Raw genomic sequence first — 27,154 nt, 5'->3', positions numbered from 1 at the left:
ATCTATAACTGGCCCTAAACTTGCCCTAACCAACCTTCTGTTCTTGACATACCTATAGAACGCCTTAGGATTCTCTTTAACCCTATCCGCCAAAGTCTTCTCATGTCCCCTTTTAGCCCTTCTAAGCTCGCTCTTCAACTCCCTCTTAGCCAATCTAAAGCTTTCTAGTGCACTACCCGAGTGCTCACGTCTCATCCGAACATAAGCCTCCTTTTTCTTTTTAACCAACAAAGAAACTTTTTTGGTGCACCACGGTTCCCTAGCCCTACCAATTCCTCCTTGCCTGACAGGGACATACCTATCACAGACTCGCAGTAGCTGCTCCTTGAAAAAACTCCACATGTCGGACGTTCCCAGTCCCTGTAATCTCCTAGTCCAACCTATGTTTCCTAATTCTCTCCTAATAGCCTCATAATTACCCTTCCCCCAGCTAAAACCACTGGCCCGAGGTTCATGCCTATCCCTTTCCATCACTAAGGTGAACGTAACCGAATTGTGGTCACTATCACCAAAATGCACACCAACTTCCAAGTCTAGCACCTGGTCTGGCTCATTTCCCAGCACCAGATCCAATATAGCCTCACCTCTAGTTGGCCTGTCTACATACTGAGTCAAAAAACCTTCCTGCACGCTTTGAACAAAAACTGACCCCTCTAACGAGCTAGAGCTATAACAATTCCAGTCAATATTAGTCAAGTTAAAATCCCCATAACAATTGCCCTATTACTTTCACTCCTAAGCAGGATTGACTCCGCAATCCTTTCCTCAACCTCTCTAGAACTTTTAGGAGGTCTATAAAAGACTCCCAACAGGGTGACCTCTCCTCTCCTATTTCTAATCTCCGCCCATACTACCTCAACAGATAAGTCCTCATCAAACCTCCTCTCTGACACTGTGATACAATCTCTGACCAATAATGCTACCCCTCCCCCTCTTCTACCTCCTTCCCTACTTCGACTAAAACATTTGAACCCCGGGACCTGCAGCATCCATTCCTGCCCCTGCTCTATCCATGTCTCTGAAATAGCCACAACATCGAAGTCCCAGGTACTGATCCACGCTGCAAGTTCACCCACTTTATTGCGAATACTCCTGGCATTGAAGTATACACATTTCAAACCCTGCTCCACCCCACCTCTGCAATGCCGTGCATTGCAGTCCCCATCCATGCATCCCTCACTTTCAGCCCCACTACTCAGGATCCCTCCCCCCCCCCGAATCAGTTTAAACCTTGTGTCTTTATATGCCCTGTTTGTGAACTGAAATCCCACTCACCTGATGAAGGAGCAGCACTCCGAAAGCTAGTGGCTTTTGTTACCAAATAAACCTGTTGGACTTTAACCTGGTGTTGTGAGACTTCTTACTGTGTTTACCTCAGTCTAATGCCGGCATCTCCACATCGTGACGGTATAGGACAGGGAATGGGCATGGGTAGATGCTCTGTTGGACAGTAGGTACAGACTCAATGGGCTGAATGACTCCTTCTGTACTGTAGGGATTCATGATTCTATGCATTAAAGATGGAATCACACAAAGGAATTTTATGCATACACAAATATTAATGTATCTGTGTACTCTCTTGTCAACCTTTTCCATTCTAAATTACGATGGTCACAGTTACAATGTAAACGGCACATGTAAACATGTCTCCATCATAGACACCAGTTTGCACAGGCAGTTTTCATTATAAATTGGGACATATAATGGATAATAAAACTGAAGGAAGATTGTGTAATTTTGAAATGGGGATTGAAACATGGTGGATAAGACCACAGGAGATTGACTAATGTTAGAGAATAAAACAGAATTTTAATATATTGTGAGAAACTTTGAAAAAAGCTTTCTTCTTGTGTTTGGATTAACTGCAAGAAATTTGTTTTGGAACAGTGGAAGGTGCATGTTGGATGGAGAGTCTTAAAACAAGAGATGGCAGAATAAGAAGAGTAGATTAGAGCATACATTGCATGCAGTCCTGAGGAGCAGATTGCCACATGTCGGTGCGCATACTTACATTCTCCTCCACCTTAAGCCGCAGTTGATTAAACTCTGGTGAGTCCGGCTTTCTCAGCTCATCATTGAATATTCGGGCTGCTCGCAGTGAGAGGTTGTATGGAACTGAGAGTGAAAAGTGGAACAGGGTCAGGAAATACTGGTAAAGTTTCAAAGTTCAATAAGGAAAGCAAATTGGACAGAATCATCTGTGACTATGTTAAAAGATTTCAGTCTCACTTCCTTTAATGTGCACAGTAAGAAGTCTCACAACACCAGGTTAAAGTCCAGCAGGTTTATTTGGAATCACGAGCTTTTGGAGCGCTGCTCCTTCATCAGGTGAGTGGAGGATTCCCACCGACCTGATGAAGGAACAGCGCTCCGAAAGCTCGTGATTCCAAATAAACCTGTTGGACTTTAACCTGGTGTTATGAAACTTTTTACTGTGCCCATCCCAGTCCAATGCCGGCATCTCCACATCCTTCCTTTAATGTCACATTCCATCCCTGTCACCCCCTCCCTGACAGAACACAATGTTGACTTAGTGGGCAAACTTTTTTGTCCCTATTACTCACCTATTTTTTTGAAAATACAAAGACTGGCATGGCGAAGGATCAGTTTAGTTAATTAAGGAATTTTTCTTAAGTGATGAGCAAACAAAGAACAAAGAACAAAGAACAGTACAGCACAGGAAACAGGCCCTTCGGCCCTCCAAGCCTGTGCCGCTCCTTGGTCCAACTAGACCAATCGTTTGTATCCCTCCATTCCCAGGCTGCTCATGTGACTATCCAGGTAAGTCTTAAACGATGTCAGCGTGCCTGCCTCCACCACCCTACTTGGCAGCGCATTCCAGGCCCCCACCACCCTCTGTGTAAAAAACGTCCCTCTGATGTCTGAGTTATACTTCGCCCCTCTCAGCTTGAGCCCGTGACCCCTCGTGATCGTCACCTCCAACCTGGGAAAAAGCTTCCCACTGTTCACCCTATCTATACCCTTCATAATCTTGTATACCTCTATTAGATCTCCCCTCATTCTCCGTCTTTCCAAGGAGAACAACCCCAGTCTACCCAATCTCTCCTCATAGCTAAGACCCTCCATACCAGGCAACATCCTGGTAAACCTTCTCTGCACTCTCTCCAATGCCTCCACGTCCTTCTGGTAGTGCGGCGACCAGAACTGGACGCAGTACTCCAAATGTGGCCTAACCAGCGTTCTATACAGCTGCATCATCAGACTCCAGCTTTTATACTCTATACCCCGTCCTATAAAGGCAAGCATACCATATGCCTTCTTCACCACCTTCTCCACCTGTGTTGCCACCTTCAAGGATTTGTGGACTTGCACACCTAGGTCCCTCTGTGTTTCTATACTCCTGATGACTCTGCCATTTATTGTATAACTCCTCCCTACATTATTTCTTCCAAAATGCATCACTTCGCATTTATCCGGATTAAATTCCATCTGCCACCTCTCCGCCCAATTTTCCAGCCTATCTATATCCTGCTGTATTGCCCGACAATGCTCTTTGCTATCCGCAATTCCAGCCATCTTCGTGTCATCCGCAAACTTGCTGATTACACCAGTTACACCTTCTTCCAAATCATTTATATATATCACAAATAGCAGAGGTCCTAGTACAGAGCCCTGCGGAACACCACTGGTCACAGACCTCCAGCCGGAAAAAGACCCTTCGACCACTACCCTCTGTCTCCTATGGCCAAGCCAGTTCTCCACCCATCTAGCCACTTCTCCTTGTATCCCATGAGCCTTAACCTTCTTAACCAACCTGCCATGTGGGACTTTGTCAAATGCCTTACTGAAATCCATATAGACGACATCCACGGCCCTTCCTTCATCAACCGTTTTTGTCACTTCCTCAAAAAACTCCACCAAATTTGTAAGGCACGACCTCCCTCTTACAAAACATGCTGTCTGTCACTAATGAGATTGTTCCGTTCTAAATGCACATACATCCTGTCTCTAAGAATCCTCTCCAACAACTTCCCTACCACAGACGTCAAGCTCACCGGCCTATAATTTCCTGGGTTATCCCTGCTACCCTTCTTAAACAACGGGACCACATTCGCTATCCTCCAATCCTCAGGGACCTCACCCGTGTCCAAAGAAGCGACAAAGATTTCCGTCAGAGGCCCAGCAATTTCATCTCTCGTCTCCCTGAGCAGTCGAGGATAGATGCCATCAGGCCCTGGGGCTTTGTCAGTTTTAATGTTCCCTAAAAAACCTAACACTTCCTCTCTTGTAATGGAGATTTTCTCTAACGGGTCAACACCTCCCTCCGAGACATTCCCGGTTAACACGCCCCTCTCCTTCGTGAATACCGATGCAAAGTATTCATTTAGGATCTCCCCTATTCCCTTGGGTTCTAAGCATAATTCCCCTCCTTTGTCCCTGAGAGGTCCGATTTTCTCCCTGACAACTCTTTTGTTCCTAACGTATGAATAGAATGCCTTAGGATTCTCCTTAATCCTGCCTGCCAAGAACATCTCGTGACCTCTTTTAGCCCTTCTAACTCCCCGTTTGAGATCTTTCCTACTCTCTCTGTATTCCTCCAGAGCTCCATCTGTTTTCAGTTGCCTGGACTTAACGTACGCCTCCCTTTTCATTTTAATCAGATCCTCAATTTCCCTGGTTATCCACGGCTCTCGAATCCTACCTTTCCTATCTTTCCTTTTTACAGGCACATGCCTATCCTGCAGCCTTATCAATAGTTCCTTAAAAGACTCCCACATGCCAGACGCGGACTTACCCTCGAACATCCTCTCCCAATCAACATCCACCAATTCCTGCCTAATCCGGCTATAGTCAGCCTTCCCCCAATTTAGCACCCTGCCCGTAGGACAGCACTCATCCTTGTCCATTACTATCCTAAAGTTAACAGAGTTGTGGTCACTATTTGCCACATGTTCCCCTACCGAAACTTTGACGACCTGACCGGGCTCATTTCCCAGAACTAGGTCCAGTATAGCCCCCTCTCTAGTCGGGCTATCTACATACTGTTCCAAAGAACCTTCCAGTACGCATTTTACAAATTCCTCCCCGTCCAGTCCCCCAGCTCTAAGCACTTTCCAGTCTGTGCCAGGGAAATTAAAGTCCCCCACTACAACAACCCTATGTTTTCTGCACCTATCCAGAATCTCCTGACATATCCTTTCCTCCACTTCCCGTGGGCTGTTGGGTGGTCTGTAGTACACCCCAGCATAGTGACTGCACCCTTCCTGTTTCTGAGTTCCACCCACAGCGACTCAGTACATGACCCCTCTAAGTTGTCTACCCTCTGCACCGCGGTAATATGCTCCTTAACTAATATCACTACTCCCCCACCTTTTTTAGCCCCTCCTCTGTCTTGCCTAAAACACTTATACCCCGGAATATTCAGCTGCCAGTCCTGTCCTTCTTTTAACCAAGTTTCCGTCACCGCAACCACATCCAAATTCCGCACAAACAGGCCCAAAGTTCGTCTGTTTTACCCGTTACACTCCTCGCATTGAAGCAGATGCACTCCAGACCTCCAGGCCCAGTCAGGTCCTCCTCCTCCAGAGTGCTCCTCTTCTTAGCTAGCCTTGCCCTGGCCCCCAGCTCGACCCCAGCCTCAGTATTTACTGACCACCTGTTTTGTTCCCCACCCCCCTGCCACACTAGTTTAAATCCTGCCGAAACACTCTAGCAAAACTCCCAGCCAGGATATTTGCTCCCTTCCAGTTAAGGTGTAACCCATCCTTTCTGTACAGTTGCCATCCTGACTTGAAGATTTCCCAGTTATCTATGAATTTAAAACCCTCCCTCTTGCACCAGTCCTTTAGCCACGCGTTCAACTGTAGAATCTCCCTGTTCCGAGCCTCACTTGCACTAGGCACCGGGAGCAGTCCAGATATTGCTACCCTGGAGGTCTTACTTTTTAGCCTAGCACCCAACTCCCTGAATTTCTCTCGTATGACCCCCCTGCTCTTCCTACCTACATCATTTCCCCCAATGTGTACAATCACATCCGTTTGACTACCTTCCTTTTTAAATATGCTTCCTACCCTCTCGGAGACATCCAGTACCCCGGCACCAGGGAGGCAGACTACCATCCTGGATTCTCGTTCAGTCCCACAGAAGCGCCTGTCCGTGCCTCTAACCATTGCGTCCCCCACAACTATCACTCTCCTAAACCCCTTCTTTCCCTTCCGGACCCCTGAGCCTGTCTCCGTGGAGGCGATCTGGTCCTCGTGGCTTACCCAAACATGGAATATTCATGCCCATATTTGGGCGAGTTTGTTCAAATGACAAGAAAAAACACCTTCCTTATTGCCTTAGCAATGCTGAGTGTTAGGAGCTCTGTTGTGTTGAGGTGCTCATTGTTGTGAAGGAGGTGGTCACATTAAGTGGCCGTGAGTTAAGTCATTTGATACTCCAAGCAACAATGGAATAAATTAACACCGTCCAGGGATTGACCCCGAGTCCAGCTTGACCTCATTCAGACTGGGAATCTGCACTGAAACACTAAACAGGCATGAAAGTTCAACAGTCAGTGGGCCTCACCAAGGTTGAAGAGTCCTTCTGGTCGAGATATTAGATTGTCCCACAACATGAGGTTTGATTTAAGACTCGCCTCTTGTGCTGTTGAACCAGTATATTGCTGGGCGTGAAATGGGTAAGACATAAAGCCAGGTATAATTTGTTCTTTTCCTCTGTGACTGTAAATCTTCCAGTAGTGTTTTAAGATGCACAGCATGGCTCAATCCTACTCTTGTTGGGAGATTTAAAATGGGAAAACTACGAAACAAAAGCGCTGGCAATAGTGATAGTGGCATACATTGCACAGCTCCCACATTTCTGGCTTTTGGAATTGCGTTGGCTGTGCAGCATTGAAAGATAGTTGCCGATCCGAATCCATTGCTCCTCCTGTGCTCCTTTCATTCAGCCTCTTGTTCCACTTCTGGTCACTGTGCTTCCAACATCCCCAAGCCCAAAGCGCTCCAACTCTTCATCTCTCTCCTCTTTTAAGCTGGTCCTTCAAAGCTAACTCTTTGACCAAAACTTTTGACAATGTCGTTTGTGAATTGATGTCAATTTTTAACTGATTCTGCTGTTGTGAAGCATCTTGGGACATTTTACTGTGTTAAAGGTGCTATATAAATGTAAGTTCTAGTTGATGCATGACATAGGCCAGCATGGAAATCCCAAAGGGCTCTTTTAACAGGGAGAAGACCAAAATGCCACTTTTTAAACCATTATGCAATGTTAGCAGCCCTTTCAATTCAGAAATGTTCAGCCTCCTCAATACTCACTAGTGTCATTGGGGTTGGTCACCTGATACCGTTTAGCTGCCTCTCTGTGCACATTGTCCGTCACCTTCCACCTCACAACGTCGGTTCCAACCGGCTTGTTTGTCCGTATCATTGGTGTGTCCAGGGAGGTGAGATTGCTTTGACGTAGCATGTAGCGGTCTTCCTTAAACCCAACCTTGGTACCTGGAATTGAAACCAAGGGCAGAGGTTGAATCTGAAATTCAAAGGTTAAGGGGTGACCCTATTGAAGTGTTTAATATTATTAAGGATAGAATTAAATAGAAACAGGCCATTCAGCCCAGCCAGTAAGATACTATAAAACTATTTCCTTTGGTAGGGGTTTGAAGAATAAAGGAAAATAATCTAGAGCTGTTCAGGGATGCTATCAAGGAACATTTCTTCACAAAGTGGAAATCTGGAACAATCTCTTCCTAAAAGGCTATGAGGGTGAATTGGAGCTTTTATGATTGAAACAAATAGATTTTTGTGGCTATGGGCAACAAGGGATAAAGAACAAATACAGTTCTGCGGAGTTGAAATACAGATCACTCAGTGAAAAAACTTGAGGGGCTGAATGTCCTCCTTTAAATTGCTCCATCAAAACACGTATTAAAAGATCATTTTTCTGAGTGATTGGATGAGTTTGGTTTACACGGTACTTGCCGCAGTCCATTGTAATCCAATATTGGAACAAAGCCTGAATTAGATCCAGGTTGCTTATCCACCCTTTCCAGATGGGTACCCTAGACAGCTGCAGGGCATTCTAACCAACATGGTCTGTTGTAGTGTGGCATGAACATAGAAATGTCCTATGCCATATTGAACCTTTCAGCGTCTGTTTTGCATCTAATCCAACTTCTAGGCCAAAGATTCTTCACAACCTGATTGTGATGAATTTGATTTCTCAAATCAGTGATTATACAAGATTGCGATTACCTGCAGCGCAACAGGGCAGCATTGCACAGCATGGCAACCTGGCACAGCAAGCCTGGCAAGAGAGAGAGAGTCAACATTAGCCACATCAACCTTTCATAAATTGGACTCTTGCTCACAACACTTTGTAACAGTCAAAAAAACACAATTTTTGTTGGGAAGTTAAACAAATAGAACAGATCTGGGACAATCCCAACCTGATCTCAGAGACGGAAACCAGCTCCATCTTATACCCAACCCCAATTCCGAAGCCCAGTTTACAAACCAGAGCTCACTTAACCAGCTCAATCTGACCTGAGCTCCAATACTAATTCTAAGGCCCAATCCCCAATGTGACAATTCATGATCAAGGCCATTGTCTGAAGATGGTTTGTCCCAATTCCACTGAGTCTGACACAATACCAAGTCAGAGTAAATTCTTCTGGGACTGCAGTCAGCCTGATATGTGATGCATCAAAACATGTGGCACCCAATGCGGAGGCTGTCAGAATTTATTCAAACACTGTAACAAGCCAGGCCAGTACAGTTTATACCAAAAGCTCAGTCCTCTCCTCACTGTACAGTATCCCCACTGGGAGTGGTGACTCACCCGAAAGCAGGCACAGTATTTCCAGCAGAGCAACAACAGGAGACCCAACAACAACATCAGGAATATGATCAGTGGAATGAGCCAAAGGAAGCCTCCTGGGGGACAGTCTGCAAGAGGAGAATCAAACCAGACATTAGGGATAACACACCGCCATCAGCTGCAAGTTCCCCTCCAAGTCACGCACCATCCTGACTAACTTGGAAATATATCACCGTTCCTTCACTGTCACTGGGTCAAAATCCTGGAACTCTCTAACAGCACTATGAGCATACCTACGCCAGGCAGATTTCAGTGGCTCAAGAAGGTAGTTCACCACCACCTTCTCAAGAACAAATAGGGATGGACAATAAATACTGGATTTCCCAGAGATGCTCACATTCCATGAATTAATAAAAAATAAGAGATTTGGTAAGGACATGTATCAATACAAGCCTAAACAGACATCAGAAACTCTCTTTCTCTTACACATACACATGGCAGATGCAGTATAATGTGAATAGTGTGAAGGTATCCACTTTGATAAGAAAAACAGAATGGCAGGGTATTATTTAAATAGTGATTAGATTGGGAAATGTTGATGTACAAAGTGACCTTGGTGTCCTAGTGCACCAGTCACTGAAAGCAAGCATGCATTTAAGAAGGCAAATGATATGTTGGACTCCATTGCAAGAGGGCTTGAGTACAGGGACAAGGATGTCTTGCTGCAGCTATACAGGGCCTCGGTGAGACCACACTTGGAGTATTGTGTGCAGTTTTGGTCTCCTTATTGAAGAAAGGATATACTTACCATAGAGGGAGTGTAATGAATGTTCACCAGACTGATTCCTGGGATGGTAGGATTGTAAAATGAGGAGAGATTGGGTTGACTAGATCTGTATTTACTGGAGTTTAGTGGAACGTGAGGGGATCTCATTGAAATGTATAAAATTCTGACAAGGCTGGACAGACTGGAGGCAGACTGGCTGGAAGGTCTAGAACAAGGGATCACAGTCTCAGGATACAGGGTGGGCCATTTGGGATTGAGATGACGAGAAACTTCTTTACTGAGAGGAATGGTGAACCTATGAAATTCTCTACCACAGAAAGCTGTGGAGGCCAAGTCACTGAATATATTTAAGAAGAAAATAGATTTCTAGACTCTTAAAAATGTCAATGAGTATGAGGAGAGCACGGGTTTATGGCGTTGAGATAGAGGATCAGCCATGACCATACTGAATGGTGGAGCAGATCTGAAGGGTCTAAGGGAAATTGGGAGTATTTCTTCGCCCAATGAGGAACTGCGTTATAATTCAAAGACACAGAATGGAACAGCGTGATCAGGGGGTCAGCGAGGAATTGGAGAGGTTTCCAGAGAGAGAATGGACTGAGGTAGGGTTTCTCAAGCTGAGTTCTGCAGAGCCCTGGGGTTTCTTTGGAGACTCCAGGGGGCTCCATAATGGGCCAGGCTGACGTATAAAAATTGAAAAATGCTCTGAAACTGCATATCCAACCAGAGTCTGGTTTCTTCCTGCCTTAGCTGCTGATTGGCTGACTAGTGATCCTACGAGCAGCTGGTGCAGTCAGAAACCAGTCTCTGGATGAGTTGGAAACAGCGAGAAATAAATCCTCATAGATCCTGGCCAGGGTGAGAGTGCGGAAGAGAGCAGACGGTGGAACAGGGTATGCAGCAGCTGCAGGGTTGGAGGGGAAGCAGCTAGTGGGCAAGGGACGAGTCAGCCATGGAGTGATAAGGAGAGAGGCGAGTGTGTGTGATGACTTCAGTCAGGCTAATGAGGTTGGCTTGCTGATGAGTCCTAATTGATGGTTAAATCAAGGAGCCTTGTGCTCCCTATTTAAAGCAGGTGTGTCAGACTCTCAGGCTGCATTCAGCAGGGAGCAACTGGAGAGCTTGCTGTGTACAGATGTACGGTGTAAATAAAGTAACTTGGTGACTTGGAGTTATTACAGTGTGTAAGAGTGTGAGTGTGAATCCTGCTCTCAGTAGCACTCCGAATATTAAACAAATTAGTGAGCAAAATAAGCAGCATCACTCCTCCCGATAAAATAACAAAGGTAAAACTATTTGCTGGATGAGAGAACTTTTAATTATAATAAACGTATACATATAAGAAATAGAAAAGACTTTTATAATTTTGTATTTCTGTACCAGTTGTACCAGTAAGCTATTTTTTGTGGTTTAACTCTTACTGTAATAAGAATGCTTCTTGGGAATTCCGTCAGTAATTGCGGGAGATTAAAAGGATTCCGTGGCTGGGAAAGTTTGGAAAATCCTAGACTGAAGGATATGGTGAGAAGAGACTGGGTGAATCTTGCAGAGTACTCGCACAGATATGGTAGGGAAAGTCGTTTCCTTTGCTGCCACAAACCTTGATGGTTTGGTGAACAATGACCTGTTCTTCCTGCATCTTTTGATCAGAAAGTAGGAATTGTTCAGCAAGAATAGATCAAGGTCCATCTCGTTCACCTTGCCCTTCCTGGTAGTTACATATTAAAGTGATAATGGAGCTGTTGACTAATCGGAACAATCGATCTCTGTCGATGAACCTACAACGGATTCAGACGTGAGGTGAGGGAAACCCCAGTGAAGAGCTTTGGAAATCCAAAATCAGCTGCTCCTCACAAGCTGATCCAATCACCATACATCACATCTCAAATCACTCACATAATGTTGTCCTCATTCTCAATTTATCAGAGTCAAGAACCAAATGTCGAAATTCCAGGTATATTTCTGACGTACCTTTCTTTTTCAGCACCTGTACATAAGTACTGTTGCTATTTGGGAGCATTTCCACTGTGTAATAATACGTGCAGTCATCTTCCTCATCACGGAATTCACAGCGTTCCGTCACCTCCTTTTCTGTAGCGACAAAATAAGTTCAAAGCACATGACTGCAGATGCTGGAATCTGACACTTTTTTTAAGTGTTGGGGTGCTGCACTTGGCAAGACATACACCTGGCAACTTGTAGATTCAAATCCCATTCCAGAAAGCTGAATCCACCATCTCAGCGAATGCTCCGGTGCAGTACTGAAGGAGTACCACACTGCCGGACTTTCCGGATGAAATGTTCAACCAAAGCTTCATCCGTCCTCCCAGGTGGATTCCATGGCAACACGGGAAGGGGTGCCTCCACTGCCTTGGCATCATTCATCCCTCTAAATGCAGAGTTGTTGCTCAGTCACTGCATTCAGTGTTTGTGGGATTGTGTTGTGTGTAAATTTGGCAGCATCCTTTTCCTATATGACAACATTGAGCACACTTCACAGTGAGGATGAAGCACTTCAGAACGTAATTGTTCGAAGATTACAAAGGGAAATGGCAAAACGTATCGAGCAACATTGTTCATTGAGATAACAGCTATAAATCCAAGGAGCACATGTGTAAAAAAGAAGGTTGTGACTAGGAAGGAAATTTGGGAGAATTTCCTCAAGTTAATGATAATCACGTAGTAGAATACAGAGGGATATCTAAGTGGGTAATGCAGTTGGGTTCACGGGATGATGTCTAGAGGAGAGTGGGACTCTAAAGTGAATGTGTTTTTCCAATATTTCAGTATGCTTTAACTGACCTGGTTTTAGCTTGTCCACAAACTCGAAAACGTTAGTGCATTTCTTACAATTCTTTCCTTTCTTCTCCCCAGTATTCCAGGCCTGGCATTGAACACAGGTGCGAAGGTTCTCACACAGTCCTAGCTGCAAGAGATGGTGAAAGGAACAGCCTCTGTTAGAGACAGACATAGACTTACTCCTGAATATCTAGGAAGTTGCTCAGTGGAAATTTCATGGAGCCTAGGACCCCAATTTTAACCCCCAATCCATAATGAGAATGGAACGGACAGTGGGGTGCAGGGAAGGATTTAAATCAGGAACAATATCCATGTGTCTGTGTCCCCCATGCACTCCTGCCCACGGCCATTGTAATTCAATGGAGGGAGATGAGGGAATTGTAAATGTGCAGACATCAGGGGCTTGATGCCATCATTTGGACCCTGAGGTAATTTTCACTCAGGGTTACATATCTGGGGGTGCTTGAAACCTGACAACAAGTAGGGTCAGGGTTTGAGAAATTATTTAAAGATTCCTTCATGGGCAAAGAGGAACCAGAATGTTCCTCCATGCCCCACATGGAAATCGTGAGCCTCCTTTGGCCAGGCTTCTGAAATGGTTTTCCCAGGAAAATATTAGATTTCCTCTTCCCATGTCTTGCTGGTGAGGGCCGGCTTCCCACTGAAAGCTTCCCATGTACAAATAATAACCTGTTGCCCAGGAAAGTAGACCACGGTCACAGTAAGGTCAGGGTGCAGGGAGAAATCTGATGAAAGCCTACCTCAGCAAACATCTTAACGTCACTGTCTGTCCTCAGTGGGGATTCACTCCTCGAAATACATGTCTGACAAAGTAACCTACAGTTACCTAAAGTCCACTCCATGTTTTCATCATTATCACTCGTGTAACGATATGTGCTAGTGTTATATTTTATGTTTAAGGGTAATGTTTTAAAAATCAGCTTTATTCTACAGGCAGTCAGTATGTCTGGACGGCATGTAGCTCAAATGCTGGGAGAGCAGGATAATTACTCATTTTAGCTATGAAGTGCTTATTTTAAGTAAAGCTAATGGACTTTTTAAAATTTAAGTTCCCCTAAGACTTCTGACTAGGTTGATTGGCAGGGTCATGTAATAATGTGGTTTATGTGCAGAGAGTAAGAAGTTTTTGAAGAAAAGCAGGTTTGCAGTTCGATTTGGGAAGCTGCTGAAGAGAGAGGTCTACCAGTTATCACAATTTATAGCAAGTATGCCTGAGTTTGATAACTTTATTTAAAGTGGCATTTAAGTCTAGGAGGAACGTTGCATATTTGGAACTGAAACAGACATAAGCTAAAAAATAAAGGTGCTTCCTTTCAAATATCAATATTGTTTATTTGTTAATGATAGGGTGTTGGGGAGAGTTACAGAACAAAGAGATCTAGGGGTGCATGTTCATAGCTCCTTGAAAGTGGAGTCACAGGTGGACAGAGTGGTGAAGAAGGCATTTGGCATGCTTGGTTTCATCGGTCAGAACATTGAATACAGGAGTTGGGACATCTTGTTAAAGTTGTACAAGACATTGGTAAGGCTACACTTGGAATACTGTGTGCAATTCTGGTCACCCTATTATAGAAAGGATAATATTAAATTGGAAAGAGTGCAGAAAAGATTTACTAGGATGCTACTTGATGGGATTGAGTTATAAGGAGAGGCTGAATAGACTGGGATTTTTTTCTCTGGAGCGTAGGAGGCTGAGGGGTGATCTTATAGAGACCTTATAAAATAATGAGGGGCATAGACAAGGTAGATAGTCAATATCTTTTCCCAAGGGTTGGGGAGTCTAAAACTAGGGGGCATAGGTTTAAGGTGAGAGGGGAGAGATACAAAAGTGTCCAGAGGGGCAATTTTTTCACACAGAGGGTGGTGAGTGTCTGGAACAAGCTGCCAGAGGTAGTAATAGAGGTGGGTACAATTTTATCTTTTAAAAAGCATTTAGATAGTTACATGGGTACGATGGGTATAGAGGGATATGGGCCAAATGCGGGCAATTGGGATTAGTTTAGGGATTTTTTTTAAAAAAGGGTGGCATGGACAAGTTGGGCCGAAGGGCCTGTTTCCATGCTGTAAACCTCTGACTCTATGACTCTATAATGGTTAAGCTGCATCAGAGTTATATTTTAACTGTATTATTTAATAATGTTTGTTTTACTATAAAAGATTCCTACTTTGTCAGTGGAATAATTCCTGGAAGAAAGTATCTTTTCCTCACATTTATGCCAGAATAGAAAAATTGTTGGGGTCTAATCTGGCTTCCTTGTATAAATTGGGGTCCTGGCCCAGGACACTAACACTTCTTAAAACCAGATCATTCATTCATCATGGAAATATAGCTTAACCGAATGAATTAGAGAATGAGAGTGAACATATGACAGGAATGTGCATCTGTCGTGGCTCAGTGATTATACTCCCCACTCTCAATTAGGGGGTCAGGCCCCACTCCAGAAGACTACACAATCTGATACTCCACTGCAGTCCTGCAGGATGCTGCACTGTCAGAGGTGCTGCTTTTCAGATAAGATCTTAAACCTGTTGCCTTCTCCACTGAATATCCCATAGTGCAATTCAAAGAGGAGGGAGTCCTCCTGACATTCTGGACAATATTTATGATTCAGCCACTATCACACAACAAATAACCCGGTCATGACCACATTGTTGTTTTTGGGACTTTACTGTGTGTAAATTGGCTGCCATGTTTCTTACATCACAAACACTAACTACACTTTAAAAGAACTTCAGTCTCAAGAACAGCTTGTTCCCTGCTGTCATCAGCCTTTTGAATAGTCCTTTCATATATTAAGTTGATCTTTCTCTACACCCTATCTGTACTGTAACACGACATTCTGTACTCTCTCCTTTCCTTCTTCCCTTTGTACTCTATGAACGGTATGTTTTGTCTATAACGCGCAAGGAACAATATTTTTCACTGTATTGTGACAATAATAAATCAAATCACTTTGGGATGTTCTGAAGTCATGAAAGACATGGTATAAATATTTACACATTTAACTATCTTCACTTACTGTGTATTTGAGGGGGACGCATGCTGCATCAGTATTCACGTCAGTCGGATCACACTGACATCTTCCACACACACAGCTGCCTTTCCCATTGCAGAGTCCCTATAATCGGAAAGATAAAGGTGAATACCTGGAAACTCGAGTTTACAGAAAGTCCTTGCACTAACTGCTCCCAGTGTCACATTATTTGTTTTGTTTGGGTGGGTAGAGGAGAGGAATGTTTCCCTCACCCGCAGAAAGTCCTGGCAGAATTCGGAGGAATTCTAAATTCTTAACAGTTTTTTTATACGCCATCAGAGGGAGCTCTAACACAAACTCTACCTCACAGGCTGAACCCAGCCAGAAACCAGGGACATAATCACTCCCTAACTGTATGGACATCCCTACAATGTGACTAATGAACACTGCTCATTTCAGCACACACAATCATTCTATAAATTCCTCCATGTGATAAATTGAGGACAACGCTTTATTGCCAATAATAAATAGTTATTTGCAACAACGGGTCAGACAGAATTAACTATGCGATTATGCAACTCTCCTCCCTGACTCCAATTGAGGATCCTCCCTGACCCAGAATATGCAGCCTCGCACTCGATTGGCTCTGCTTCCTGCCTCAACAGTCCATTCGGTCTGGCCCAATCATGTGACCCTCAGGGAACTATGCACACTATCACACTCCCTCTTATTAGTTCCTCAACATTCTGAGCTGCATTGAAACCGGGACCACATATTGGAACAGGATTAGGCCATTCAGCCCCTTCAACCTACTTCACCATAGTTGCTTTGTGTCTCAACTCCTTCTACCTACCTTTGCTTTATATCTATTGATATCCTTATACACCAGAAATTGATTACAATTGAAATTGACCCCAACATTCCCAGACTGTTGGCAGAGACAGTTTCATATTTTCACCCTGAACGGCCTGGCTGTTAAGGTTGTTAAGGTTATTATTTAAAGGTTATATCCTCTTGCCCTGGATTCTCCCAACAGGGGAAACAGTTTTTTTCTAATTTATCTTTCAATTCTTCATAATTTAACCATTTTAAGCCCCGAGTATCATTTGGTGACAATCACGCACCAGATCCATAGAGTAAATTTGATTTGAAAAGAGGACTGTATTTTGACAGTAGCACAAATAATGGTTCATCAGTGTCCCATTTCACACACGCTTTTCAAAAGAAACCCAGGCAGGATGTAGGACAAATAGTCAACATCACCAATACCCAACTGCTGTCTAAATGTGTCTGTGGTGCTGCAGTGTAATTCCACACTTACCCCATTAGCGTCAATGCATGTGGCATTGCTGATGGGACACTCACACGAGTCGCCTTTCCATCCCTCCATACATTCACACTTTTCCTTTAAACATTTACCGTGACCTGTGGAAAAACCGTAACAGAAACTGAATCAAACACTAAATTTAAACTCAGGCTCAAATTGGCCAAACCTCAATAATGGAGATCTCGTCAAATCAGTACAACCCTATTGGCCAGTGCAACACGCACTGTCAATCCCATTGGCCAGTGCAACTCATACTGTCACCCCATTGGTCAGTGCAACTCATACTGTCACCCCATTGGTCAGTGCAACTCATACTGCCAACCCCATTGGTCAGTGAAATTCATACTGCCAACCCCATTGGCCAATACAACTCACACTGCCAACCCCATTGGCCAATACAACTCACACTGCCAACCCCATTGGCCAATACAACTCACACTGCCAACCCCATTGGCCAATACAACTCACACTGCCAACCCCATTGGCCAATACAACTCACACTGCCAACCCCATTGGCCAATACAACTCACACTGCCAACCCCATTGGCCAATACAACTCACACTGCCAACCCCATTGGTGAATGCAAATTGAATCCACTTATAATTTTGATCAAATGAATAAAACAATTGCTGGAAACACATTAGTTATCAGCCTCTGAAAGGGATGTCTAGCTCTAAGTTTTGACAATGGATCTCCAAATAGTGACCAATCTTCATTCTTCCACATGCTGATCACTGTATTGGGTATTTGCATCATCATTCATTGGTAGCTATGGTCACACCGACCTAACACCAATGAGGCTTTGGGCTTCTGCTGAAGTTAAGGCTGCAGAGTAGGAGAAATCCTTAAGAAATTTACCCCTGCAATATCCTTGCAGCCAATAGAAGTTTTGTTGTGAATCTGAACACCACCCCAGAACTCCCTCACATTCCTTTTCAGGAATTCTATGCCGTCAAGTTCAATATGTGGCCCTGGCCACAGTTTTCAGCTCACCCTCCTTGAAGGTGCTTTCTCAAGTTGAGAAGTTGCCCCATAAACCACCAATAGCCCTGAAGGAAGCATGGCCGGCTGTCTATCTTATCAGGAGTGACCAACCTCGTGAACTACCTTCATCGCCACCCCAGGTCCTGTCACCAATTGTGGTGTCGGATTGGTGACCTGACGCAGCAGAATAAGAACTGACGCTGGCTCCTCCTCGTGTTCCAAACTCCGTCAGACCTGGGCATTCAGTAATTTATTTTTCCCACGGCTGAGAATTTCAGGCAGTGGCATTTCCAAATCCACACATCATGTATTCCAGCTCATCTCCAGAGACTAGAGCACACAATCAAAGCTTGACATTCCCAGTGCCATACTGAGAGCTTTGCCTTCAGAGTTTCTGCCTCTCAGATCAGCCATTAAACTGGCTTCTCCATTGGGAGGACATTAAGAATACTCCTTAGCACTGCTGGAGGAAGGACAATGTGTTCTCCACAATGTCCCGGTCAACATTCATCCCGCAAATAACAACAGCAGAAAAAATATAATTGCTCATTATTTGCTCTTTGTGCAAGAAGCCATGAGCCTCCTTCAAAAGAAGTCTCTTCTTTTGGGTGGCACGGTGGCACAGTGGTTAGTCCTGCTGCCTCACAGCGTCAGGGACCCTGGTTCAATTCCCGGCTTGGGTTACTGTCTGTGTGGAGTTTGCACGTTCTCCCCGTGTCTGCGTGGGTTTCCTCCGGGTGCTCCGGTTTCCTCTCACATTCTGAAAGACGTGCTGGTGAGGTACATTGACCCAAACAGGCACCGGACTGTGGCAACCAGGGGAATTTCACAGTAACTTCATTGCAGTGTTAGTGTAAGTCTTACTTGTGACTAATAAATAAACTTTACTTTAAAGTCTGTTGGTTGAAAAGGGCTTTGGATCGTTTCAAAGATGTGAGACAGTGATATGTAAATCCTAGTGATCTTTCTTTCTTGATCTCCATGGAAAAATATGCTTTGTGACCTAATGTTTATACCAGTACCCCTACTCCTTACAGCAAGGGCCAAAATGTCACTCACCATTGCATATAAAGCCAGCAAATCGTGGGCAAAGCAGGGTGCTGTATTCACAATAGTTTCCCTCAAACCTTTCCAGATGGCGCTGTGATGGATGGCAGTGACAAACCCCGCAGTAACAGTCTCCGCGACCGGAACAAACCTTGGAGGAGTCACTGGGATTTTTGCACGCTGCGACATTCTCCTGATAACTCGAATCACATTTGCAGAATTCCCCACGCCTGGAGAAGGAAACATAGAGTTCCAACATCAGTAAAATGAGTCCTCACCTATCAACCGCCATGTTTTGTTTTAAAAATGGAAGAAAGGGCTGCGATCGGCAAAAGTCAGCCCCCAAAGAGCCCCCACCTTCCTTCCCACCCTTTAATGATTTGAGGTTAACAACTGAGCTTCCTGCTTGGGCCCTGGTGTCAAATGTACAATGGCGTGAACAGCATATTATCAAGGTCAATAGCCTTGCCTAACTGACCCTACGTTGTTGAGTTAAATATGGTGGGTGGGCTGATTTTGGGGGTAAACTCAGGGGTGGATGGGAAGGTGCTGGGATGGGCACTCAGCCCATTTAACATAAACCACCCCATTATCCCAGGGAAACATGCCTGCCGGAGGCACATATAATCCAGCCCCTGGTGTCATATTTCATCAAGAGTTGAATGTTTATTCACATAGCCATGCTGTCACCAAGGCCTCTGGTAATGAGATGACTCCTTGCTGCCACAGCTGCTGGAAGCCTCATTGGTTTTCTCTGGATCCAACTCTTGCAAAGCTCTCCTGTTCTCACATATTTGATTCTCAGTAAACTCAAAATCATCCAAAACTCATCCTTGTTTTCAATTCCCTCTTTGGCCTCACCCCTCTCTATTTCTGTAATCTCTTCCAGCCCTACAATCCTCTGAAATATCTATCCTCCTCCACTTCTGGCCTGTCGACCAGCCTGATTTGATTAGTCTAGGAATGACAGCCAGGCCACATACAGATATATTAGGGTTAATACCATATTATCATTCAATGGTTAGTGCAGAAGAATGCCATTCGGCCCATCGTAAGCATACTAGTTTACTACACGATCAACTCTGCTAGTGCTATTCCCCCTCCTTTTTCCTGTGGCCTTGCAAATTTATTTTCTTTAGATGCCTATCCAATTTCCTTTTGAAAGCCTTGATTGAATCTGACCCCATCATATCCTCAGGCAGTTCAGTCCAGATCCGAATCACTCGTTTCCTCATGTTGTAATTGGTTAGTTTGCTAACCACTTGACTTGTTGTCCTCTGGTTCTCAATCCATCCGACATTGTAATCGGTTTTCCCCTCTCTACTCTGTCTGGATTTCCAGGATTTTGAACCCCATCTATCCTTCAATTTATAAATCCCAAATGCCTTATGAACTATTTTCTCAACCTGCCCTGCCACCTTCCATGATTTTACACATATACCCTCAGATCTCATTGTCCTAACACTCCCTTTACATTTTTACTTCTAGCTTATATTGCCTCTTCTTATTCTTCTGACCAAAATCAATCAGTTCATATTTCTCTGCATGAAATTTCATCTGTCACATGTCGGCCCATTCCACCAGCCTCTCTGTGTTTTCTTACTATCCTCCTCACAGTTCACAATACATCCAATACTTTTGTGTCATCTGCAAATTTTAATATTGTGCTCCACACATGTAAATATAGGTCATTAATTCATATCAAGAAAGGCAGTATTCCAGGCGCCAACCCCTGGGGAACCCCACCTTCCTCCAGTCTGAAAAGCTGCCATTTACGACTACTCTCTGTTCTTGTCAGTCAGCGAACCTTGGTTCCATATCTTTCACCATCTCTTTTATTCCATGGGTTTTAACTTTGCCGACAAGCTTGTTATGTGGCCAAGTACACCACATCTAACACATCTTCCTCACCTGCACTTTCTGTAAATTCATCCAAATATTCAATCAATTTAGTTAATCAGTTAAAATGCCTTAAAAAAATCCATGCTGGTCAAACTGATGAAGCTACACCATGCCACGCAGTGGAAGGAGCATTCTGTAGAGAGCTAAGGGACCCCACAGCCAACGGATCAGATGCAGGCTGCATCCTTTCACATCCAGCCATCAATGGTGATGGACAATTAGACAACTCACAGGAGGAAGAGGCTCCACAAACATCCCCATCCTCAATGATGGAGGAACCCAGAACATCAAATGCAAATGATAAAGCATTTACTAACATCTTCAACCGTTACTTCAATATGGGCTATCTATTTCAGTTTCCAGAGGAGGCCAAGACAAGTCATCCAATAATAAATTTCAGATTTATTAATTAATTGAATTTAAATTCCTCAGGTGGCATGATAGGATTTGAACTCAAGTCTCCAAAGCACTAATACAGGCCTCTGGATTACCAGTCTACATTACGACCAATTTGCCACATTACAAGAGTGCCTAGACTTAGCTCTCAAAACCTCTTTGGGACTATCCTGAAGCCACGGAAATACAAGTTCCTCTTCTGTTCTTTCAAGATCAGTACCATACAGTCCTGCCCACCTGCTTTCTAACCAAAATATAAACGTGCTCGTTCCACTTACCAAGCGCCCTTGCACATGCAGTGCCCACAAGCAAAGTCACCATGCCCGTTACATTTGGGAGAGTTCACCTGTGCATTCTGTTGATGAATCAGGGAAGACAGATTGGAAAAATGGGTGAGAATGTGAAATACCAATTGCAGTTTTTGAAATAATGAAGTAACAATCAGACCTCACCAATTCACAGGAACATGCACTACACAGTAGCGTGGCATCTACTGACAAAGCATCTGCAAAAGTACTGGGTTTGACAAAAAGGTTTCCTTTCTGATCCTCCTTGTAGTCACACACATGAGTTTCACCAATGTAGTCCAAAGCTTTCACATGAAGTTCAAACTCTTCCTGGTTATGAATAGAGAAGAAAATTAACACTTTCCAGGCTTATATAGGGGGAACCTTCATCCCTCTAGACACAGTCAGCTCAATATTTCAACCCACAGCAACCACGTGAAATCCTTGTGGCCAATACTCAAATTCCTTCAGATTTTCAAAATTTCCCCATTCTTTTGAGTCCCCACTATCTCTGTAACCACCTCCAGATCCTACAACCCATGGAATAAAGGTCTGGCACATATAGGGTTAATGTGGGACTGAGTACAGTACTGTCCACACAGTAATGTAAGGGAGCAAATGACCTGCACCCAGAGTCAGTCTAGAGTTGGACAGAGCCATGTGTACTAGCCAGCATGGAGAGAGCTCCGAGTTTGTACCCTTTACTCTAAGTTTGTTAATAGTTCTAAGAATCAATAAAGACTTAGAGTTAACCGACATGTGACTATAAACACTTATTCAGCCCTACCAAACTATAACCAACACCCTACATCATGTCTCTCCCTGTCTCTGTAACCTTCTCCAGCCCTCAACCCTTTTTGTTTCTGTAACATCCTCCAATCCTACAACTCTCCCAGGATAACTGCACACCTCCAATTCTGGGCTCTTTACACATTGTCTATTTTCTTTGTTCACCCGTTGGCAGCCATGCCATCAGCTGCCAGAGCTGTAAGCTTCGGAATGTCCTCCCTCAACCTCCTTCCTCATTTAGAACATTTCTTCAAGCCTACCAAGTTTTGATTACCAGTCCAAGTGTCTCCTAATCTGCTTTATGTCAAATATTGTATGATAATGTTTGTCTGAGACACCTCGAGACATTTTTTGGCAATCACGGAATCGTTACAGCACAGAAGAAGATATGGATAACTGGCATAGAAAGAGGCCATTTGGCCATTGTGTCTATGCCATCTATCCGTAGGACTCCCCTAATGCCACTCCCCCACCTGCTTCCTTTAGCTCTGCACATCCATCCTTCTTAAATAACATTCCAATTCCCTTTTGAATGTCTTAATTGAATCTGCCATTACTACACTCAGGCAGTATGTTTCTGATCCTCACACTTTTGAACAATAAATGCTGGCCTACAGTCAGCAATGCCCATAGTCCACGAACAAATTTTAAAAATCTGTCGCACAAAGAGTTTTCCTCATATCGTCATTGCCTGACGCCAATTATCTTAAATCCGTACCCTTTGGTTCTCAATCCTCCCACCAAGGGAATGCTTTCTTCCTATTTACTCTTCATAGATTCCCCCATGATTTTGAACACCTCTATCAGATCTCCCACCTTCTCTTCTCCAAGGAAAGCAAGCTCCACCTCCAATCTGTTCACAACTGAAGTTCCTCATCTTTGGGACCATTCTCATGACTTTTCTCTGCATCCTGTCTAATGCCTTCACATCCTTTCTAAACCAGATGCAATATTCTAGTTGAAACCAAACTAGTATTCGACACAAGTCCAACATTATCTCCTTGCTCGAGTACTCTGTTTATCAATAAAGCCTAGGATACTGTTTGCTATATTAACCACACTCTCAACTTGTCCTGCCAGCTTCATTTTATATTTTCTTATGCACACCCAGGTCCCTCTGCTCCTGCACCTCTTTCAAATTGTTACCCTTTATTTTAAATTGTTTCTCCTCATTCTTATGACTACAATGATTCACTTCACACTTATCTGCATTAAGTTTCACCTGTCACTTGTCTAACATGTCCAAATGTTTTTGAAGTTACACATTGTCCTCCTCACTATTCACAAAGCTTCCAAGTTTCATATCATCCCCACATTTAGAAATTATACCCTGGACACCAAGGCCTAGGCCCATTAGGAAGAGCAAGGGTCCCACGCTTACCCCTGGAGAACTCCACCAGAATCATAGAATAGAATCCCTACAGTGTAGAAGGAGGCCATTTGGTCCATTGAGCTGCACTGACAACAATCTCACCCAGGCCCTATCTCCGTAACCCCACATATTTACCCTGCTAGTCCCCCTGACACCAAGGGGCAATTTAGCATGGCCAATCCACCTAACCCGCACATCTTTAGGCTGTGGGAGGAAACCCACGTAGACTCAGGGAGAATGTGCAAACTCCGCACAGACAGTGATCCAAGCCAGGAATCAAACCCGGGTCCCTGGCGCTGTTAGGCGGCAGTGCTAACCACTGTGCCACCATGCCGCCCCAAACTGCAAGACATCATCCAGCTCAAAAAATATCTAAATTCCCTGGGGTCAATTCTTCCCCCCTCTAATTTTTGAGCGCAGCGGGCTGGGAGATTCCAACGGTGTCCGATCCGCGGGATCTGCTCTGGGCATCCTGCCCCAATAGGGCCTTCCAGCACCAAATGGCTGGCAGCATCAGCTCCAAGCCAGAAATCGGTGGGGAGCCACATATATTATTTAAATAAACATTAACATATATTTTAAATACAATTACCGGGCCCGGGACTGAAGCTTCCAAGTCCGCTAGCATCGCCCCCACCCCTCACCCCCGCCAGAATGGTTCACTCCAACCGGGATTACTACCGGGCATGGGGCAGTGCCAAGTGGATGGGGCTGGGGGAGGGGGGTCCTGCTGCCACTCTGCATTTTGGGATCAAGCAGAGGGAGGGAAGCCAACAATCGGGGTTGGGGGGGACAGCCAGCTGGAGGGGGTCGCAACTGTGGGGGGGAATTGGGACTACCAGTGAGGGGCGGGGGGGTGGGGGGGGGGGGGGGGGGGGGAGGAGAGTGAAATTGAAGATTGGGGCTGGGGGGTCAAGGCTGGCCCGGGAATGCATGGAGGGCCACTGATCGGGCATTGAGGGGAGGGGGGGGGGGGGGGGGGGGTGTGTTGTCAGAGGGCCTGAATTGCGAGTGTTGCAGGGCTGGCCAGCGATCTCGGCGTTGATAGATCGGCACATGCACAGCGGCCCGCTCAGTGCCATTGCTGCTGCCTCTCCAGCAGCAATAGGCATCGCTCCCTGACTTCTGGAGTGAATCACGCTAGGGCACTCTGCAGTGTGCAGAGTGTGGGAGATTCTTCTCTGAACTCCCACTGAAAAACAAACAGCATGAATTACTCCAGTTTTCACGTGAATTCGACACTTTGAATTGTTTTGGGAGAATTCCACCCTCTGTTTCCTGTCAGTCAGCTAATTTTGAATCCATGCTTCTGCTGTCCCTGTTATTTGATGATACTTTGTTCACAAGTCAGTTGAGTGGCCCATCATATTCCTGATGGCTCCCTTAATAAATTTTAAACATTGCTATGGTGGGATTTGATCTCACAACCTGCGAGCTGTCTGCTCAATAAAGCAATAGGCATTTATAACAGCACCTTTAAAGTAGGAGTAGACATGTAGGTATAATAATTACATGGTTACCTTACCCACTTACATCTGAGGAATGGCCACTTGCATAAGCTTCCAAGAGATAGTTGGAACTCCAGGAATCACTCCTCAAGTGGGAAATTATAAAGAAGTATTTCTGGAGGTTGATTGTTTTTTTTTAAAAATCCAAACATGTGTGTTACAGGGTGGATGTTGTATCAGAGAAAGTTACTAGATTTTATGAGGAACTGTATTAATTAGTGAAGAGTTTGTGGTGCTGAGAGCACCTGTTGGTTCACCACAGATATCTACAACTTTCCAATATCGAGGAATTGTTAGAGTGACATTCATCTGTAAGAGTGACCTCCTCTACTAGGGCCTGCTGTGACATTATTCCCTTTGGATTGCATTTCTTCACAGCACGCACACACACACACAGACTCACACACACACGCATACACACATGCACAGACTCATACACAGACTCATACACACATGCACACACACATGCACAGACTCATACACACATGCACAGACTCATACACACACGCATACACACATGCACAGACTCATGCACAGACTCATACACACACGCATACACACATGCACAGACTCATGCACAGACTCATACACACATGCACACACACATGCACAGACTCATACACACATGCACAGACTCATACACACATGCACAGACTCATACACACACACATGCAGACTCATACACACGCGCACACACACATGCACAGACTCATACACACATGCACAGACTCATACACACACACATGCAGACTCATACACACGCGCACACACACATGCACAGACTCATACACACATGCACAGACTCATACACACACACATGCAGACTCATACACACATGCACACGCACAGACTCATACACACACGCACACACAGACTCACACACACACACGCACGCACACACAACACTGGCATTTTGGTGGTAAGGCTCAGGCCAGGTTGTGAGACCCAGGATGTCTGATCAACATACTCAGGACTGCACGAGATGGGAACCTCACTCAGTTGGTCTTCAGATTCTGGATTTCTTACCACTTTTCCTGGGAGCACAGTGAAGATAGAGGAGTCACTCTGAGAAACAGCAGTTGATAACGATGAGACTTTGGACCTCATTGTTTTGTGGACTCGCTCAGGTCGGATTTCCATCTTTGAGCGGATGTTCTAGAAAAGGAAGATCAGACAATGATCAGTAACAAAGCCTGAGGGCACTACTGTCAGTGGTCACAGAGCAACAGCTCTGTGGGAAGGATGTTTCCATTAGTAGGCGAGATTAGATCCGAGGGCACAGTCTCAGAATAAAGGGATGACCCTTTAGAACCGAGATGAGGAGGAATGTCTTCAGCCAGGTGAATCTATGGAATTCCTTGCCACAGAAGGCTGTGGAGGTCAGGTCATTGAGTATATTTAAGACAGGAATAGGTAGGTTCTTGATTTGTAAAGGTTAGAAGGAAAAGGCAGGAGAATGGGGTTGAGAAACTTATCAGCCATGATTGAATAGCAGAGCAGACTCGATGGGCTGAATGGCCTAATTCTGCTCCTATATCTTATGGCCTATAAAAATGCAGCTGGATACATGTGATGCTCTGTGATATTACAACTTCACACACACCACGCATTTAACATCTGTTCAGTAGAAGTGATATTGGTCCTGAAACATTGGCTCTATTCTCTCTCCACAGACACTGCCAGATCTGCTGAGATTTCCAGCATTTTCTGTTTCTATTTCACATTTCCAGCATCCACAGTACTTTGCCTTTATTTTATGCAACTTTACAATGAGGTATGTACAATGGATGAGTTTAATTTCATAGAAAGAGTGCTAGGAAGATGTTTTACCTCAAATGCAGTCCGTAACAGCTCAATTATATTTGAGGAATCTTCCTGAAGCCTCCCAATTTCAGACACAGGGAAATACTTGCTCAATTTCTATAGAAAAAGAAGGTGAAATTAGAGTTGGCATCTCCATATGCGTCGTGAATGAAAGGAACATTGCCTGAAGGCAGGGACCATTAGAAAAGTCTCATTTGTAAGATTAGAACAAGACATGAAGTTAAATATTATACTGTATAACACCCCATGTAATAGACACTGTATAACATCCCCTGTATTATACACTGTAACAAACTGTAGCGTACACTGTAACATAGCCTGTGTAATATACACTGTATCATGGACTCTATTCTA

The 27,154-nt window shown here is 44.5% G+C and overlaps 1 protein-coding gene across 1 annotated transcript in view; it reads right to left on the bottom strand.

Annotated features, from left to right (window-relative positions):
* Positions 1-26,896, bottom strand: part of LOC144488697 (integrin beta-4-like) — a gene marked incomplete at both ends in the record, with an annotated part of 75,476 nt that extends 48,580 nt beyond the window's left edge. Inside the window, 13 exons of the mRNA XM_078206786.1 lie at positions 2,012-2,115; positions 7,281-7,463; positions 8,217-8,268; positions 8,803-8,909; positions 11,540-11,659; positions 12,371-12,494; positions 15,409-15,507; positions 16,685-16,788; positions 18,735-18,952; positions 21,299-21,375; positions 21,473-21,637; positions 26,003-26,131; positions 26,807-26,896. Coding sequence (XP_078062912.1) covers positions 2,012-2,115; positions 7,281-7,463; positions 8,217-8,268; positions 8,803-8,909; positions 11,540-11,659; positions 12,371-12,494; positions 15,409-15,507; positions 16,685-16,788; positions 18,735-18,952; positions 21,299-21,375; positions 21,473-21,637; positions 26,003-26,131; positions 26,807-26,896 — 1,572 coding nt within the window. The remainder of the gene's footprint in view (positions 1-2,011; positions 2,116-7,280; positions 7,464-8,216; positions 8,269-8,802; positions 8,910-11,539; positions 11,660-12,370; positions 12,495-15,408; positions 15,508-16,684; positions 16,789-18,734; positions 18,953-21,298; positions 21,376-21,472; positions 21,638-26,002; positions 26,132-26,806) is intronic.
* Between the last annotated feature and the right edge of the window lie 258 nt (positions 26,897-27,154).

Source organism: Mustelus asterias, unplaced genomic scaffold (assembly GCF_964213995.1).
Source record: "Mustelus asterias unplaced genomic scaffold, sMusAst1.hap1.1 HAP1_SCAFFOLD_1784, whole genome shotgun sequence".
Classification (NCBI taxonomy): domain Eukaryota; kingdom Metazoa; phylum Chordata; class Chondrichthyes; order Carcharhiniformes; family Triakidae; genus Mustelus; species Mustelus asterias.
Note: the sequence above shows the minus strand (reverse complement) of the source record. Positions and strands in the feature narration are given on the sequence as shown.